Source organism: Oncorhynchus keta, chromosome 18, assembly GCF_023373465.1.
Source record: "Oncorhynchus keta strain PuntledgeMale-10-30-2019 chromosome 18, Oket_V2, whole genome shotgun sequence".
NCBI lineage: Eukaryota > Metazoa > Chordata > Actinopteri > Salmoniformes > Salmonidae > Oncorhynchus > Oncorhynchus keta.
The window spans coordinates 26,993,540-27,013,089 of record NC_068438.1 but is presented as its reverse complement, the minus strand read 5'-3'; the positions used below and the strand labels follow the sequence as shown (position 1 = coordinate 27,013,089).

Sequence of the window (19,550 nt, the reverse complement as noted above, 5' to 3'; positions counted from 1 at the left end):
CTGTCCTTCTGTGACCTGTCTTTCTGCTGTGAGGTGAGGAGCTAGTCTGTATGAGTGCCAATAGAGTCATTCTCTATTCCTGGAGGATCCCACCCCTCAGTCGGCTCACATCACCTCAGCTCCCCTTACCTCCCACAGTCACTTGTTTTTCCCCTGTGCTCTGTCTGTCCTTAATCGATCCCTGGGCCAGGGAATGCAAGGGGGGGAGGGAAAGTGCAGAGAGACAGAGCCACTACTAAGGATGAATATGGAGAAAAGAAGGGAGATAAGGAGAAAGAAAGAGAGCAGCTGCCCAAAATGAATGAGGAGAGGGCAATGAGCAGAGACAAAGAAAATAGAAAGAGTATTTAGAGAGAGACGGAGGGAGTGCACACAGAGGATAGTGAAAAGACAGTGCTGTGTTTCCATTCCCCTCTGGGTAGATGCAGTAAAGACAAAACCGATTCCCTCTCTCCTCTCAAAGAAGATGGTCATGACTGACCTACAAACTGCCTATTGTTAGGGAGAGCATCGTGTGTAGCTCCAGTGTCCCCATTAGCTTCGTTTGTTAGAACACATCAGCTTTTAACAACCTGTTCTGGGGAGAAATGAATGTGTTAAACTGAATGACTGCATGGGGGAATGCAGTGCACTGAGGTTAGAGAATAAACCACGGATATGCCACTTTCTTAAATGCCACTTTGATGAACCTTTATGGCCCTTTTTACTTTTGGTTGGAACTAGAAATGTCTTACCAAAAGCTTTGTCAATGTGTGTTGTGTTAAAATGTGTTTCTTTGCTTCTCGGAGTGGAAAGCAGACAAAGAAAACCCTCTGTCTTTGTCTGTGTGTTGCTGCTGTACAGAACAGATGGATGGTCGTGTGCCTCACGTGTATCCCTCGGTCTATTCCCTTTCTCTGGTCTACACCCTCCCCCGCTAGCCATCTTATTACATAATGCTGCTACTGTTAAATCTGCCTTGTTCTATAACCTTTATATTCCTCCTCCCCTTCCTCTCTTTTTCCCTTTTTCATTCTAAACCCAAGTCGACCCCCTATGGTTGACCCGTGTATGACTTTAGCTCAGGGAATATTTTGGACCAATGGAATAACAAAGGCATGTAAATGAGGCCAGCTTTCTTTCCTCCTGTCCCTCTGTCTGATAGAAAGGAGGTGGGCTTAGCACGTGCTATTGGCTGAGCTCTCATAACTCCTCCTCTTAGCACTGACTGCTCCCCACTGATTGGGCAGACACGTGTGTGTGTGTGTGTGTGTGCGTGCGCGCATGTGTGCAATGGCCCTGCCCCCTCTGGGTTGGGCCAGCCCCCTTCTTGCAGGACTGAAGTTTAGGTCCTCCCCCAGCCTCAGTTGAAAATGCCATATGTGTAAAAAATAAAATAAAAAGAACTCCAAGACATAGCCTAGCTAGAAACTTCTAGTCAGTCTTCATGTTCTATTTATACAAATGCTGTCTCAGAAGGACTGAAGTATTTTTTTAAACATTAATTTCTATGGGTGCCATCATTCCTGAACAGAGGTGCAGAACTAGCAGACAGACTGGCTAATGTTCCTACTCTTCCCCCTTCACCACTCCAGGCAGCCGCAGACCACCGGACAGACCCCCATGGTGTCCCCCCGGGCAGAGACTACACCCATCCCTGTGCCCACCCAGGTGCGGAACTACCAGCGCATCAAACAGAACCTCTCCAACAGCCCCACCACGCTATATGGCTCACACAGGTAAGAGACTGGGGAGGTGCCACTTTCCTGGGGGGTTCCCTGAAGTACACCTGAGACTAGTCTATCTTGTTGTTTGATCTCTGATGACTAACCTTTGGGTTTGGAAAATTCCTCTTCAACTCTGTCAGTTATTGCATCAGGCAATTAAGTTTCATCAGTTCAGTCAGTGGATATTGCTTGTGTGTTGTGCTTTTTAATTTTTTGTGTGTGTGTGTGTGTGTGTGTGTGTGTGTGTGTGTGTGCCTTTTATTTAACTAGGCAAGTTAGTTAAGGACAAATTCTTATTTTCAGTGACGGCCTAGGAACAGTGGGTTAACTGCCTGTTCAAGGGCAGGATGACAGATTTGTACCTTGTCAGCTCGGGATTTGAACTTGCAACCTTTCGGTTACTAGTCCAACGCTCTTAACCACTCGGCTACCCTTCCGCCCCTAGGCATATATAGAAAGGGAGGGAATACGAAAAGGTTTCGAATCTCCTTTCGAGGCAAATTAGTTTTATTGTTGTGCTTCTATTGACTGTTGTGAGAGGAGATAAGAACATTGCCACAGGGATTACTATAAAGTTCATGTGGTGTTTTTCCCAATGAGACTTACCCCCACACCAGTGGGCAGCCAGGGTTTTATGTTAATGTGAGCTCGAGTGTTATTGTGTTTCCATCAGGAGTGTGACACTAGAGGTGGTGAGAAGAATCAAGACTGTTGCTTTGAAAGAATGTGTTAATGTTCAGTGTTATGTAAATGCATGCTGAAAAGTACCCAGGGTCTTACCTTGGCTCCAAGTTAGAGCAGGCCCGCTGGGAGCCATGTCCCATGAGAAATGGGTACCGGCCCACATAGATGGAAACAGAAAAGTCTGAGCCTTTTGGGTAAGCTACTGGGGTAAATCCTCAATGGACATGCGGCACTGGAGTAGCCTAGCTCCACAGTGAACCCTCAACTCTACACCCCCTACTTACCCTCACCACAGGGCCCCAAAGCCTGGGCAGCAGGTACTGAGTAGCCAGCGTCTCCAACTGCTGACCCTTGGCCCTGGGTCTGACTCGGAGTCCACCAAGGAGGATTAAGCTCTCTGTCACAGACCGACTACCCTGTCCCTTGACCCTGTCTGGGCTAGTTAACAAGTTAGCGCTAACAAGAAGAGATGAATGCAGAGAGCTAGGATAGCAGACTAGCAGAAAGACAGTATGCAGACATCTCAGGGGAAGACTGGCTTCTATATGTGCCCGGCTGCTGCCTACGCTTTCTCTGTTCGCCATCTTTTTTTAAAACATACAACTCAAGAGAGGAAGTGCAGGAGAAAGAGTGGAAGAGTACTCGCTATCAGTACAACAGTTTTGGCGAGGATAGGCTAACAGCTGTGTTTTGAAGTCCTGTGCTTGCAGCGTGACAGGGTTGTCTTGGCAGCAAACTGCCGGTCGCTGAATAACTCAGGAAGTTTACATTAGAACCAAGTGAAAAAGGCAACCGTTAGACACTGAGCTGAGGGAATGGAATCTAGCTAAGCTCATTGCCAAAAGGTTTATTAAATGTTAATGTTTTCAGGTGTTTCAGAAAGGTTATTCAAGTGTTATTTCATGATAAACATGAAGGATAGTGGTTGGAAACTAGAGCTTCGCTGAAAATAAGGGTGTTCATGAACTGTTAGACAAGTAATGAAGCTTGGTGGTGTTGGTTCTGGTGGACTAACAATGAATGTGTAAAAATGTTGGTATGTATGTTCTGTATATTTGTGATATCTAAACCTCCATTGTGTGTGCTTGTGGTCTATGCAGGTCTGGTACAGTGAGGCGGTCCAACACCAGTCCCATGGGTTTCCCTAAGGTTGGCTCTGGGTCCCCCAGCTCTGCAGACTGCAGCCCTCAGATGACAGGCAGACGTCTCTCTATAGGCAGCTCCCGCCCATACTCCCCCTCACCTCTGGGTAAGAACATGACCCAACATGTCCCCGTCTCTTATCATTCAACACTCATTTCACATTGAAACTTTCCCTGCATTAATACGTCTGTGTTTCTCTTTAAGTGGGCACCATCCCAGAGCAGCTGGGTCACTGTTGCTGTGGACACCCTCAGGGCCACGAGTCCCGCAGCCGCAGCTCCTCAGGAGGTGAGTTCAGTAGACCGGCAGACACAGAACAAGGCTGGGTTTACCAAAAGCATCATGGCACTAAAATCATCTTAATTCCACTGAAACTAAATATGATCTTAGTGATATTATGCTCTGGGGAAACACAGCCCAGGATGACTTTTTAAGGAGACAAAGCCAGCTCCAGAAGTGTTTACATGGTTACATGTTCTTCGCTCTCTCCCCTCCTCCCGAGGCGGATGTTTATGCCATGAGTCAGGTTATTGTTTTGAGTAACAGGTGTTCCATTAACGATCTGGAAGGGAGGTTGTGTGTATGGGAGTTCCACCCATCCACACAGTTTTCACAAGTGTGTCACTATCTGAGTCAAGAGGCCAGTATCCATGGCAACCCCCGTGACATAGGCGGGACTTACCCTGAGCAAACCAGTGCAGATACAGTTAGTACTTAGTCTCCTTTTAGAAAACTTGATGACCTACTAAAGAAAAAAACAGAAGTTTCAGGGGTCTTTTTGAACTTCTCAGCAGCAATTCTGTGAACGAACAAGACTCTCATAAAACCAGGAACCTAGTGGCCCTTTACTGCTGCTATTTTTGACTTTGTTTACAGTGGAAAAATACACATTTCAAGATTGTAGCGCCATCTAGTGGTGAATTTTAAATATTCTCTAGATCAGTATGTGCTCACGCCACTGACACTATACTAACACTAATGTAACTAATACTAACACTAATGTAACTAATGATCGCCACTAAACCAATTATTAATGTGAAACTTAAACTTTTACATAAAGTGATAAAAAAATGACTTGTATGAATGACTCTGTGTGTCTCTTTTAGGTTCTCCAGTGCCGTCGTCCCAGTTACTGGGTGGTCGCCTGCAGAGTGCCCCCACCCTGACTGAGGTCTACCACACCAGACAGAAACTCCACAAGCAGCTGTCAGACCCCATCCAGCCCTCCACCTGCAACTACCCCCCCAGCCACTCCCCCCACCTGGGTCGCCCTGGCAACCTGGGCACCTCCCCCCGCTCCTCTGATTGGCTGACGAAGTCACCTCTGCCCACAATAATTGGCTCCCCCACCAAGGTCGGTTGAGTTGATAACCATTTTAGCATATTTTAATCATTAAACTAATTATGTTTCGCTACGGTGTGTCCTACTTACTACAACCAGTAACTGTTAACCTCTATGTCCCTATTCAGCCCATCTCAGCCCCATTTAAGATACCTAAGACGCAGGCATCCTGTAACCTGATGGCCCTGGCAGACAGTCCCACACCCACTAAGACCCTGGCGGACGCACGGGACATCTGTGCCCACCACTGTACCCCCTATCCCAGTGGACGCCAGTCTGCCCCTGAGGCCAGCAGGACCACATTTGGCAGGTAAACGGTGCACTGTTGTCTTTTTCTCTGTCTCATTCTCTCTGTGTGGGTAATATATCTCTTATCAATGTGTTTCTCTCCCCAGGTCTGTCAGTACTGGCCGTCTGTCTGAACAGCCAGTCAGAATCACTCTTGGGGGACAGCCATACCAGGGAAGCACAGACAGCCTCAACACAGAGCGGCCCATGGATACAGGTAAATACACACACACTTACACTGTCTTTAGTTTCATCCTCCCAGGTATAAATAATGGAACAGATGTTTTTACCATTAATTAGAAAAGAGCTGGAGACTGAAAATTAGTTGTGAAATAACCTAGCTGGTAAACTGACATCAATGGTTTAGTAGATAATACTTACCCGTTGTCCCAAAGAACAACACAAATACAAACACGCACCAGTCTCTCTGCTTTATGGATTCTCGCCCTGCATGAACTGCTTGGATTGGCTGCTCTGACAGGACCTTCCTGTGTAACAGAGAGCTTGATTGGCTTAGTGTGAATGACCGCCCCTCCCTCCCTCCCTAGCACCAGCAGGACCGTTTGGGCTGGCTCAGCCTCGGGGCGGGGCGGCGAGTCCCCGGACCGTTCTCTTCACCGTGGGCTCGCCCCCCAACAGCAGCACCCCCCCTACCTGCAGCCACTTGGGCACCCGGCCGCGCACCACCTCAGGTGAGACCGCTCACTGCATCAGCGGCTAACTGCTACGCTAACCGCTTGCTGAACCCCACTTCCCAAAGCTACACCCTCCAAGCTAACCTGCTAAAGCTAATTACTACGACTCCACTCAATGTTTCCTACCTGGAGTGAAGTGACTCCGTGGTGGTGGTTCCAATGCCCTGAGATACATAACTGCAATTTAGTGGGCAGTCTCTCTCCCTCTCCTTGTGCTGTTCATCTTAGTGGGTACTATCAATAATACTCTGTGTCTCAGTGGACTGAACTTTGTTCTGGAAAATGTTGTAATTTTGTTAATCTGAAATTCTCTATTCAAATTCAGCCAATGAAAGGAGCAATCAAATTATGTCAAAGTGATAGGCCTACATATTGACACACATCAACAACAAAGTTATCCTTGCGCTCTCTCTCCCTCTCTCTCAGTGGGCTCCAACAGTTCGGCAGGCTCCCTGTGCTCCACCAGTGGGCGAGTGTACGTGGGCTCTCCTCCGGGCATGGCCATCGGGGCCTCTCCCCCAGGGGGTGCAGAGGCAGGTCCCAGCAGCCTACGCTATATCCCCTACGGTACCTCTCCCCCCAGCCTGGACGGATTCATCACCTTTGAGGCCCCAGAGCTGCCTGAGGAGACACTCATGGAGGTGGGAGAGAGGGCCCTGTGTGTGTCTGTGTGTGTGTGGCATTTCTATTTGCACATGTCTTTCTGTAATATCTTACCTGTATCATGTGTTTGTGACTACAGCGAGAGCACACAGATACTCTGATGCTCCTACGGATATCTGACCTGTATCATGTGTTTGTGACTACAGCGAGAGCACACAGACACTCTGCACCTACGGATATCTGACCTGTATCATGTGTTTGTGACTACAGCGAGAGCACACAGATACTCTGATGCTCCTACGGATATCTGACCTGTATCATGTGTTTGTGACTACAGCGAGAGCACACAGACACTCTGCACCTACGGATATCTGACCTGTATCATGTGTTTGTGACTACAGCGAGAGCACACAGACACTCTGCACCTACGGATATCTGACCTGTATCATGTGTTTGTGACTACAGCGAGAGCACACAGACACTGATGCCCCTACGGATATCTGACCTGTATCATGTGTTTGTGACTACAGCGAGAGCACACAGACACTCTGATGCACCTACGGATATCTGACCTGTATCATGTGTTTGTGACTACAGCGAGAGCACACAGACACTCTGATGCCCCTACGGATATCTGACCTGTATCATGTGTTTGTGACTACAGCGAGAGCACACAGACACTCTGCACCTACGGATATCTGACCTGTATCATGTGTTTGTGACTACAGCGAGAGCACACAGACACTCTGATGCACCTACGGATATCTGACCTGTATCATGTGTTTGTGACTACAGCGAGAGCACACAGACACTCTGCACCTACGGATATCTGACCTGTATCATGTGTTTGTGACTACAGCGAGAGCACACAGACACTCTGATGCACCTACGGATATCTGACCTGTATCATGTGTTTGTGACTACAGCGAGAGCACACAGACACTCTGCACCTACGGATATCTGACCTGTATCATGTGTTTGTGACTACAGCGAGAGCACACAGACACTCTGAACCTACGGATATCTGACCTGTATCATGTGTTTGTGACTACAGCGAGAGCACACAGACACTCTGATGCTCCTACGGATATCTGACCTGTATCATGTGTTTGTGACTACAGCGAGAGCACACAGACACTCTGATGCACCTACGGATATCTGACCTGTATCATGTGTTTGTGACTACAGCGAGAGCACACAGACACTCTGATGCCCCTACGGATATCTGACCTGTATCATGTGTTTGTGACTACAGCGAGAGCACACAGACACTCTGATGCTCCTACGGATATCTGACCTGTATCATGTGTTTGTGACTACAGCGAGAGCACACAGACACTCTGATGCCCCTACGGATATCTGACCTGTATCATGTGTTTGTGACTACAGCGAGAGCACACAGACACTCTGATGCACCTACGGATATCTGACCTGTATCATGTGTTTGTGACTACAGCGAGAGCACACAGACACTCTGATGCACCTACGGATATCTGACCTGTATCATGTGTTTGTGACTACAGCGAGAGCACACAGACACTCTGATGCCCCTACGGATATCTGACCTGTATCATGTGTTTGTGACTACAGCGAGAGCACACAGACACTCTGATGCTCCTACGGATATCTGACCTGTATCATGTGTTTGTGACTACAGCGAGAGCACACAGTCACTCTGATGCTCCTACGGATATCTGACCTGTATCATGTGTTTGTGACTACAGCGAGAGCACACAGACACTCTGATGCTCCTACGGATATCTGACCTGTATCATGTGTTTGTGACTACAGCGAGAGCACACAGATACTCTGATGCCCCTACGGATATCTGACCTGTATCATGTGTTTGTGACTACAGCGAGAGCACACAGACACTCTGATGCTCCTACGGATATCTGACCTGTATCATGTGTTTGTGACTACAGCGAGAGCACACAGACACTCTGATGCTCCTACGGATATCTGACCTGTATCATGTGTTTGTGACTACAGCGAGAGCACACAGACACTCTGATGCACCTACGGATATCTGACCTGTATCATGTGTTTGACTACAGCGAGAGCACACAGACACTCTGATGCACCTACGGATATCTGACCTGTATCATGTGTTTGTGACTACAGCGAGAGCACACAGACACTCTGATGCACCTACGGATATCTGACCTGTATCATGTGTTTGTGACTACAGCGAGAGCACACAGTCACTCTGATGCACCTACGGATATCTGACCTGTATCATGTGTTTGTGACTTCAGCGAGAGCACACAGTCACTCTGATGCACCTACGGATATCTGACCTGTATCATGTGTTTGTGACTACAGCGAGAGCACACAGACACTCTGATGCTCCTACGGATATCTGACCTGTATCATGTGTTTGTGACTACAGCGAGAGCACACAGTCACTCTGATGCTCCTACGGATATCTGACCTGTATCATGTGTTTGTGACTACAGCGAGAGCACACAGACACTCTGATGCTCCTACGGATATCTGACCTGTATCATGTGTTTGTGACTACAGCGAGAGCACACAGATACTCTGATGCCCCTACGGATATCTGACCTGTATCATGTGTTTGTGACTACAGCGAGAGCACACAGACACTCTGCACCTACGGATATCTGACCTGTATCATGTGTTTGTGACTACAGCGAGAGCACACAGACACTCTGATGCTCCTACGGATATCTGACCTGTATCATGTGTTTGTGACTACAGCGAGAGCACACAGACACTGATGCACCTACGGATATCTGACCTGTATCATGTGTTTGTGACTACAGCGAGAGCACACAGACACTCTGATGCACCTACGGATATCTGACCTGTATCATGTGTTTGTGACTACAGCGAGAGCACACAGACACTCTGATGCCCCTACGGATATCTGACCTGTATCATGTGTTTGTGACTACAGCGAGAGCACACAGACACTCTGCACCTACGGATATCTGACCTGTATCATGTGTTTGTGACTACAGCGAGAGCACACAGACACTCTGATGCACCTACGGATATCTGACCTGTATCATGTGTTTGTGACTACAGCGAGAGCACACAGACACTCTGATGCTCCTACGGATATCTGACCTGTATCATGTGTTTGTGACTACAGCGAGAGCACACAGACACTCTGATGCTCCTACGGATATCTGACCTGTATCATGTGTTTGTGACTACAGCGAGAGCACACAGACACTGATGCACCTACGGATATCTGACCTGTATCATGTGTTTGTGACTACAGCGAGAGCACACAGATACTCTGATGCTCCTACGGATATCTGACCTGTATCATGTGTTTGTGACTACAGCGAGAGCACACAGTCACTCTGATGCACCTACGGATATCTGACCTGTATCATGTGTTTGTGACTACAGCGAGAGCACACAGTCACTCTGATGCACCTACGGATATCTGACCTGTATCATGTGTTTGTGACTACAGCGAGAGCACACAGATACTCTGATGCTCCTACGGATATCTGACCTGTATCATGTGTTTGTGACTACAGCGAGAGCACACAGACACTCTGCACCTACGGATATCTGACCTGTATCATGTGTTTGTGACTACAGCGAGAGCACACAGACACTCTGATGCACCTACGGATATCTGACCTGTATCATGTGTTTGTGACTACAGCGAGAGCACACAGACACTCTGATGCACCTACGGATATCTGACCTGTATCATGTGTTTGTGACTACAGCGAGAGCACACAGACACTCTGATGCACCTACGGATATCTGACCTGTATCATGTGTTTGTGACTACAGCGAGAGCACACAGACACTCTGCACCTACGGATATCTGACCTGTATCATGTGTTTGTGACTACAGCGAGAGCACACAGACACTGATGCCCCTACGGATATCTGACCTGTATCATGTGTTTGTGACTACAGCGAGAGCACACAGACACTCTGATGCTCCTACGGATATCTGACCTGTATCATGTGTTTGTGACTACAGCGAGAGCACACAGACACTCTGATGCTCCTACGGATATCTGACCTGTATCATGTGTTTGTGACTACAGCGAGAGCACACAGACACTGATGCCCCTACGGATATCTGACCTGTATCATGTGTTTGTGACTACAGCGAGAGCACACAGACACTCTGATGCTCCTACGGATATCTGACCTGTATCATGTGTTTGTGACTACAGCGAGAGCACACAGACACTCTGATGCTCCTACGGATATCTGACCTGTATCATGTGTTTGTGACTACAGCGAGAGCACACAGACACTCTGATGCACCTACGGATATCTGACCTGTATCATGTGTTTGTGACTACAGCGAGAGCACACAGACACTCTGATGCTCCTACGGATATCTGACCTGTATCATGTGTTTGTGACTACAGCGAGAGCACACAGACACTCTGCACCTACGGATATCTGACCTGTATCATGTGTTTGTGACTACAGCGAGAGCACACAGACACTCTGATGCACCTACGGATATCTGACCTGTATCATGTGTTTGTGACTACAGCGAGAGCACACAGACACTCTGATGCACCTACGGATATCTGACCTGTATCATGTGTTTGTGACTACAGCGAGAGCACACAGACACTCTGATGCACCTACGGATATCTGACCTGTATCATGTGTTTGTGACTACAGCGAGAGCACACAGACACTCTGATGCGCCTACGGATATCTGACCTGTATCATGTGTTTGTGACTACAGCGAGAGCACACAGACACTCTGAACCTACGGATATCTGACCTGTATCATGTGTTTGTGACTACAGCGAGAGCACACAGATACTCTGATGCCCCTACGGATATCTGACCTGTATCATGTGTTTGTGACTACAGCGAGAGCACACAGACACTCTGCACCTACGGATATCTGACCTGTATCATGTGTTTGTGACTACAGCGAGAGCACACAGACACTCTGATGCTCCTACGGATATCTGACCTGTATCATGTGTTTGTGACTACAGCGAGAGCACACAGACACTCTGCACCTACGGATATCTGACCTGTATCATGTGTTTGTGACTACAGCGAGAGCACACAGACACTCTGATGCACCTACGGATATCTGACCTGTATCATGTGTTTGTGACTACAGCGAGAGCACACAGACACTCTGATGCTCCTACGGATATCTGACCTGTATCATGTGTTTGTGACTACAGCGAGAGCACACAGACACTCTGCACCTACGGATATCTGACCTGTATCATGTGTTTGTGACTACAGCGAGAGCACACAGACACTCTGATGCACCTACGGATATCTGACCTGTATCATGTGTTTGTGACTACAGCGAGAGCACACAGACACTCTGATGCACCTATGGATATCTGACCTGTATCATGTGTTTGTGACTACAGCGAGAGCACACAGACACTCTGATGCTCCTACGGATATCTGACCTGTATCATGTGTTTGTGACTACAGCGAGAGCACACAGACACTGATGCACCTACGGATATCTGACCTGTATCATGTGTTTGTGACTACAGCGAGAGCACACAGACACTCTGATGCTCCTACGGATATCTGACCTGTATCATGTGTTTGTGACTACAGCGAGAGCACACAGTCACTCTGATGCACCTACGGATATCTGACCTGTATCATGTGTTTGTGACTACAGCGAGAGCACACAGTCACTCTGATGCACCTACGGATATCTGACCTGTATCATGTGTTTGTGACTACAGCGAGAGCACACAGACACTCTGATGCTCCTACGGATATCTGACCTGTATCATGTGTTTGTGACTACAGCGAGAGCACACAGTCACTCTGATGCACCTACGGATATCTGACCTGTATCATGTGTTTGTGACTACAGCGAGAGCACACAGTCACTCTGATGCACCTACGGATATCTGACCTGTATCATGTGTTTGTGACTACAGCGAGAGCACACAGATACTCTGATGCTCCTACGGATATCTGACCTGTATCATGTGTTTGTGACTACAGCGAGAGCACACAGACACTCTGCACCTACGGATATCTGACCTGTATCATGTGTTTGTGACTACAGCGAGAGCACACAGACACTCTGATGCACCTACGGATATCTGACCTGTATCATGTGTTTGTGACTACAGCGAGAGCACACAGACACTCTGATGCACCTACGGATATCTGACCTGTATCATGTGTTTGTGACTACAGCGAGAGCACACAGACACTCTGATGCACCTACGGATATCTGACCTGTATCATGTGTTTGTGACTACAGCGAGAGCACACAGACACTCTGATGCACCTACGGATATCTGACCTGTATCATGTGTTTGTGACTACAGCGAGAGCACACAGACACTCTGAACCTACGGATATCTAATATGGATATCTGACCTGTATCATGTGTTTGTGACTACAGCGAGAGCACACAGACACTCTGATGCCCCTACGGATATCTGACCTGTATCATGTGTTTGTGACTACAGCGAGAGCACACAGACACTCTGATGCACCTACGGATATCTGACCTGTATCATGTGTTTGTGACTACAGCGAGAGCACACAGTCACTCTGATGCACCTACGGATATCTGACCTGTATCATGTGTTTGTGACTACAGCGAGAGCACACAGACACTCTGATGCACCTACGGATATCTGACCTGTATCATGTGTTTGTGACTACAGCGAGAGCACACAGACACTCTGATGCTCCTACGGATATCTGACCTGTATCATGTGTTTGTGACTACAGCGAGAGCACACAGACACTCTGATGCACCTACGGATATCTGACCTGTATCATGTGTTTGTGACTACAGCGAGAGCACACAGACACTCTGATGCTCCTACGGATATCTGACCTGTATCATGTGTTTGTGACTACAGCGAGAGCACACAGACACTCTGCACCTACGGATATCTGACCTGTATCATGTGTTTGTGACTACAGCGAGAGCACACAGACACTCTGATGCACCTACGGATATCTGACCTGTATCATGTGTTTGTGACTACAGCGAGAGCACACAGACACTCTGATGCTCCTACGGATATCTGACCTGTATCATGTGTTTGTGACTACAGCGAGAGCACACAGACACTCTGATGCCCCTACGGATATCTGACCTGTATCATGTGTTTGTGACTACAGCGAGAGCACACAGACACTCTGCACCTACGGATATCTGACCTGTATCATGTGTTTGTGACTACAGCGAGAGCACACAGACACTCTGATGCACCTACGGATATCTGACCTGTATCATGTGTTTGTGACTACAGCGAGAGCACACAGACACTCTGATGCTCCTATGGATATCTGACCTGTATCATGTGTTTGTGACTACAGCGAGAGCACACAGACACTCTGATGCTCCTACGGATATCTGACCTGTATCATGTGTTTGTGACTACAGCGAGAGCACACAGACACTGATGCACCTACGGATATCTGACCTGTATCATGTGTTTGTGACTACAGCGAGAGCACACAGACACTCTGATGCTCCTACGGATATCTGACCTGTATCATGTGTTTGTGACTACAGCGAGAGCACACAGTCACTCTGATGCACCTACGGATATCTGACCTGTATCATGTGTTTGTGACTACAGCGAGAGCACACAGTCACTCTGATGCACCTACGGATATCTGACCTGTATCATGTGTTTGTGACTACAGCGAGAGCACACAGATACTCTGATGCTCCTACGGATATCTGACCTGTATCATGTGTTTGTGACTACAGCGAGAGCACACAGACACTCTGCACCTACGGATATCTGACCTGTATCATGTGTTTGTGACTACAGCGAGAGCACACAGACACTCTGATGCGCCTACGGATATCTGACCTGTATCATGTGTTTGTGACTACAGCGAGAGCACACAGACACTCTGAACCTACGGATATCTGACCTGTATCATGTGTTTGTGACTACAGCGAGAGCACACAGACACTCTGATGCACCTACGGATATCTGACCTGTATCATGTGTTTGTGACTACAGCGAGAGCACACAGACACTCTGATGCACCTACGGATATCTGACCTGTATCATGTGTTTGTGACTACAGCGAGAGCACACAGTCACTCTGATGCGCCTACGGATATCTGACCTGTATCATGTGTTTGTGACTACAGCGAGAGCACACAGACACTCTGATGCGCCTACGGATATCTGACCTGTATCATGTGTTTGTGACTACAGCGAGAGCACACAGACACTCTGATGCACCTACGGATATCTGACCTGTATCATGTGTTTGTGACTACAGCGAGAGCACACAGACACTCTGATGCTCCTACGGATATCTGACCTGTATCATGTGTTTGTGACTACAGCGAGAGCACACAGACACTCTGCACCTACGGATATCTGACCTGTATCATGTGTTTGTGACTACAGCGAGAGCACACAGACACTCTGATGCTCCTACGGATATCTGACCTGTATCATGTGTTTGTGACTACAGCGAGAGCACACAGGCACTCTGATGCACCTACGGATATCTGACCTGTATCATGTGTTTGTGACTACAGCGAGAGCACACAGACACTCTGATGCTCCTACGGATATCTGACCTGTATCATGTGTTTGTGACTACAGCGAGAGCACACAGACACTCTGATGCCCCTACGGATATCTGACCTGTATCATGTGTTTGTGACTACAGCGAGAGCACACAGACACTCTGCACCTACGGATATCTGACCTGTATCATGTGTTTGTGACTACAGCGAGAGCACACAGACACTCTGATGCACCTACGGATATCTGACCTGTATCATGTGTTTGTGACTACAGCGAGAGCACACAGACACTCTGATGCTCCTACGGATATCTGACCTGTATCATGTGTTTGTGACTACAGCGAGAGCACACAGACACTCTGATGCTCCTACGGATATCTGACCTGTATCATGTGTTTGTGACTACAGCGAGAGCACACAGACACTGATGCACCTACGGATATCTGACCTGTATCATGTGTTTGTGACTACAGCGAGAGCACACAGACACTCTGATGCACCTACGGATATCTGACCTGTATCATGTGTTTGTGACTACAGCGAGAGCACACAGACACTCTGATGCACCTACGGATATCTGACCTGTATCATGTGTTTGTGACTACAGCGAGAGCACACAGACACTCTGATGCACCTACGGATATCTGACCTGTATCATGTGTTTGTGACTACAGCGAGAGCACACAGACACTCTGATGCTCCTACGGATATCTGACCTGTATCATGTGTTTGTGACTACAGCGAGAGCACACAGACACTCTGCACCTACGGATATCTGACCTGTATCATGTGTTTGTGACTACAGCGAGAGCACACAGACACTCTGATGCACCTACGGATATCTGACCTGTATCATGTGTTTGTGACTACAGCGAGAGCACACAGACACTCTGATGTGATGCACCTACGGATATCTGACCTGTATCATGTGTTTGTGACTACAGCGAGAGCACACAGACACTCTGATGCACCTACGGATATCTGACCTGTATCATGTGTTTGTGACTACAGCGAGAGCACACAGACACTCTGCACCTACGGATATCTGACCTGTATCATGTGTTTGTGACTACAGCGAGAGCACACAGACACTGATGCCCCTACGGATATCTGACCTGTATCATGTGTTTGTGACTACAGCGAGAGCACACAGACACTCTGATGAACCTACGGATATCTGACCTGTATCATGTGTTTGTGACTACAGCGAGAGCACACAGACACTCTGATGCTCCTACGGATATCTGACCTGTATCATGTGTTTGTGACTACAGCGAGAGCACACAGACACTGATGCACCTACGGATATCTGACCTGTATCATGTGTTTGTGACTACAGCGAGAGCACACAGATACTCTGATGCTCCTACGGATATCTGACCTGTATCATGTGTTTGTGACTACAGCGAGAGCACACAGTCACTCTGATGCACCTACGGATATCTGACCTGTATTATGTGTTTGTGACTACAGCGAGAGCACACAGTCACTCTGATGCACCTACGGATATCTGACCTGTATCATGTGTTTGTGACTACAGCGAGAGCACACAGATACTCTGATGCTCCTACGGATATCTGACCTGTATCATGTGTTTGTGACTACAGCGAGAGCACACAGACACTCTGCACCTACGGATATCTGACCTGTATCATGTGTTTGTGACTACAGCGAGAGCACACAGACACTCTGATGCACCTACGGATATCTGACCTGTATCATGTGTTTGTGACTACAGCGAGAGCACACAGACACTCTGATGCACCTACGGATATCTGACCTGTATCATGTGTTTGTGACTACAGCGAGAGCACACAGACACTCTGATGCGCCTACGGATATCTGACCTGTATCATGTGTTTGTGACTACAGCGAGCACACAGACACTCTGAACCTACGGATATCTGACCTGTATCATGTGTTTGTGACTACAGCGAGAGCACACAGACACTCTGATGCCCCTACGGATATCTGACCTGTATCATGTGTTTGTGACTACAGCGAGAGCACACAGACACTCTGCACCTACGGATATCTGACCTGTATCATGTGTTTGTGACTACAGCGAGAGCACACAGACACTCTGATGCTCCTACGGATATCTGACCTGTATCATGTGTTTGTGACTACAGCGAGAGCACACAGACACTCTGATGCTCCTACGGATATCTGACCTGTATCATGTGTTTGTGACTACAGCGAGAGCACACAGTCACTCTGATGAACCTACGGATATCTGACCTGTATCATGTGTTTGTGACTACAGCGAGAGCACACAGACACTCTGATGAACCTACGGATATCTGACCTGTATCATGTGTTTGTGACTACAGCGAGAGCACACAGACACTCTGAACCTACGGATATCTGACCTGTATCATGTGTTTGTGACTACAGCGAGAGCACACAGACACTCTGATGCACCTACGGATATCTGACCTGTATCATGTGTTTGTGACTACAGCGAGAGCACACAGACACTCTGATGCTCCTACGGATATCTGACCTGTATCATGTGTTTGTGACTACAGCGAGAGCACACAGACACTCTGATGCACCTACGGATATCTGACCTGTATCATGTGTTTGTGACTACAGCGAGAGCACACAGACACTGATGCACCTACGGATATCTGACCTGTATCATGTGTTTGTGACTACAGCGAGAGCACACAGACACTCTGATGCACCTACGGATATCTGACCTGTATCATGTGTTTGTGACTACAGCGAGAGCACACAGACACTCTGATGCTCCTACGGATATCTGACCTGTATCATGTGTTTGTGACTACAGCGAGAGCACACAGACACTGATGCTCCTACGGATATCTGACCTGTATCATGTGTTTGTGACTACAGCGAGAGCACACAGACACTCTGATGCACCTACGGATATCTGACCTGTATCATGTGTTTGTGACTACAGCGAGAGCACACAGACACTCTGATGCTCCTACGGATATCTGACCTGTATCATGTGTTTGTGACTACAGCGAGAGCACACAGACACTCTGATGCACCTACGGATATCTGACCTGTATCATGTGTTTGTGACTACAGCGAGAGCACACAGACACTCTGATGCACCTACGGATATCTGACCTGTATCATGTGTTTGTGACTACAGCGAGAGCACACAGACACTCTGAACCTACGGATATCTGACCTGTATCATGTGTTTTTGACTACAGCGAGAGCACACAGACACTCTGATGCACCTACGGATATCTGACCTGTATCATGTGTTTGTGACTACAGCGAGAGCACACAGACACTCTGCACCTACGGATATCTGACCTGTATCATGTGTTTGTGACTACAGCGAGAGCACACAGACACTCTGATGCACCTACGGATATCTGACCTGTATCATGTGTTTGTGACTACAGCGAGAGCACACAGACACTCTGATGCACCTACGGATATCTGACCTGTATCATGTGTTTGTGACTACAGCGAGAGCACACAGACACTGATGCACCTACGGATATCTGACCTGTATCATGTGTTTGTGACTACAGCGAGAGCACACAGACACTCTGATGCACCTACGGATATCTGACCTGTATCATGTGTTTGTGACTACAGCGAGAGCACACAGACACTCTGATGCTCCTACGGATATCTGACCTGTATCATGTGTTTGTGACTACAGCGAGAGCACACAGACACTGATGCACCTACGGATATCTGACCTGTATCATGTGTTTGTGACTACAGCGAGAGCACACAGACACTCTGCACCTACGGATATCTGACCTGTATCATGTGTTTGTGACTACAGCGAGAGCACACAGACACTCTGATGCTCCTACGGATATCTGACCTGTATCATGTGTTTGTGACTACAGCGAGAGCACACAGACACTCTGATGCACCTACGGATATCTGACCTGTATCATGTGTTTGTGACTACAGCGAGAGCACACAGACACTCTGAACCTACGGATATCTGACCTGTATCATGTGTTTGTGACTACAGCGAGAGCACACAGACACTCTGATGCGCCTACGGATATCTGACCTGTATCATGTGTTTGTGACTACAGCGAGAGCACACAGATACTCTGATGCACCTAAGGATGATGCTGTCCTTCACTGACTGTGTTCTGGAGATCGCAGCGGTGCGAGCAGGAGGGGCAGACCTGGGAGTATCGGCTGCCTCCCTCTACCCCCCTCAGGAGAGTGTGGTAGTGGACCAGATCAGCCAGCTCAGCAAGGAGTGGGGGTAAGGGAGAGACTAAAAATGGGGGGATGGGGTTCACAGTTTAACTGAAAGTATTCTGGTTTTAGTTTGGACCCAGACCTGTAGTATTTCATCATAGTGAGGCACAAAAACATGAGTTTCATCACAATTTAAATGATTGTTGTAAAAGACAATTATGACGTTTTTAAGAAAGAAAAGCCATGGAAGCCGTATAGGTTAGTAATGTGTGCTGTGCTACCCTCTACAGGCAGGTAGAGCAGCTGGTGCTGTACATGAAGGCTGCCCAGCTCCTAGCCTCCTCCCTCCACCTGGCCAAGGCCCAGATCAAATCAGCCAAGCTCAACCCTTCCAGCGCCGTCAAGCAGGGTAAGAAAAATGT

The 19,550-nt window shown here is 47.9% G+C and overlaps 1 protein-coding gene and 1 long non-coding RNA gene across 24 annotated transcripts in view; one reads left to right on the top strand and one right to left on the bottom strand.

Annotated features, from left to right (window-relative positions):
• The window catches only part of LOC118397537 (serine/threonine-protein kinase ULK2-like), a 61,421-nt gene that overhangs the window by 38,324 nt on the left and 3,547 nt on the right, over positions 1-19,550 (top strand). For 2 of the 10 annotated variants that reach the window (XM_035792416.2, XM_035792414.2), the window contains exons 15-24: positions 1,575-1,718; positions 3,491-3,639; positions 3,738-3,821; positions 4,640-4,887; positions 5,004-5,185; positions 5,271-5,380; positions 5,712-5,855; positions 6,285-6,499; positions 19,014-19,192; positions 19,419-19,537. In XM_035792416.2, coding sequence (XP_035648309.1) covers positions 1,575-1,718; positions 3,491-3,639; positions 3,738-3,821; positions 4,640-4,887; positions 5,004-5,185; positions 5,271-5,380; positions 5,712-5,855; positions 6,285-6,499; positions 19,014-19,192; positions 19,419-19,537 — 1,574 coding nt within the window. Of the gene's footprint in view, positions 1-1,574; positions 1,719-3,490; positions 3,640-3,737; positions 3,822-4,639; positions 4,888-5,003; positions 5,186-5,270; positions 5,381-5,711; positions 5,856-6,284; positions 6,500-6,731; positions 6,920-9,714; positions 9,823-9,915; positions 10,323-11,239; positions 11,452-12,367; positions 12,725-14,108; positions 14,224-16,501; positions 16,608-19,013; positions 19,193-19,418; positions 19,538-19,550 lie in introns of those variants that run through there. The other 8 variants (XM_035792417.2, XM_052467779.1, XM_052467778.1 and 5 more) reach the window with 8 other exon arrangements.
• Positions 6,468-19,005, bottom strand: LOC127908699 (uncharacterized). Of its 14 annotated transcripts, XR_008068099.1 has the most exons (15): positions 18,858-19,005; positions 18,329-18,723; positions 16,871-17,865; positions 16,077-16,143; positions 14,946-15,409; positions 14,282-14,412; positions 13,751-14,214; positions 13,206-13,683; positions 11,346-11,793; positions 11,084-11,214; positions 9,625-9,689; positions 9,094-9,225; positions 8,496-8,560; positions 7,165-8,093; positions 6,468-6,575 (listed from the first exon to the last, which is right to left on the bottom strand). It is a non-coding gene; the product is annotated as an uncharacterized LOC127908699 (long non-coding RNA). The 14 variants fall into 14 exon arrangements; XR_008068096.1 differs by lacking the exons at positions 9,094-9,225; positions 9,625-9,689 and adding an exon at positions 16,544-16,808 and having other exon boundaries at positions 10,618-11,214; positions 17,270-17,865; XR_008068100.1 differs by lacking the exons at positions 9,094-9,225; positions 9,625-9,689 and adding an exon at positions 16,544-16,607 and having other exon boundaries at positions 10,618-11,214; positions 17,270-17,865.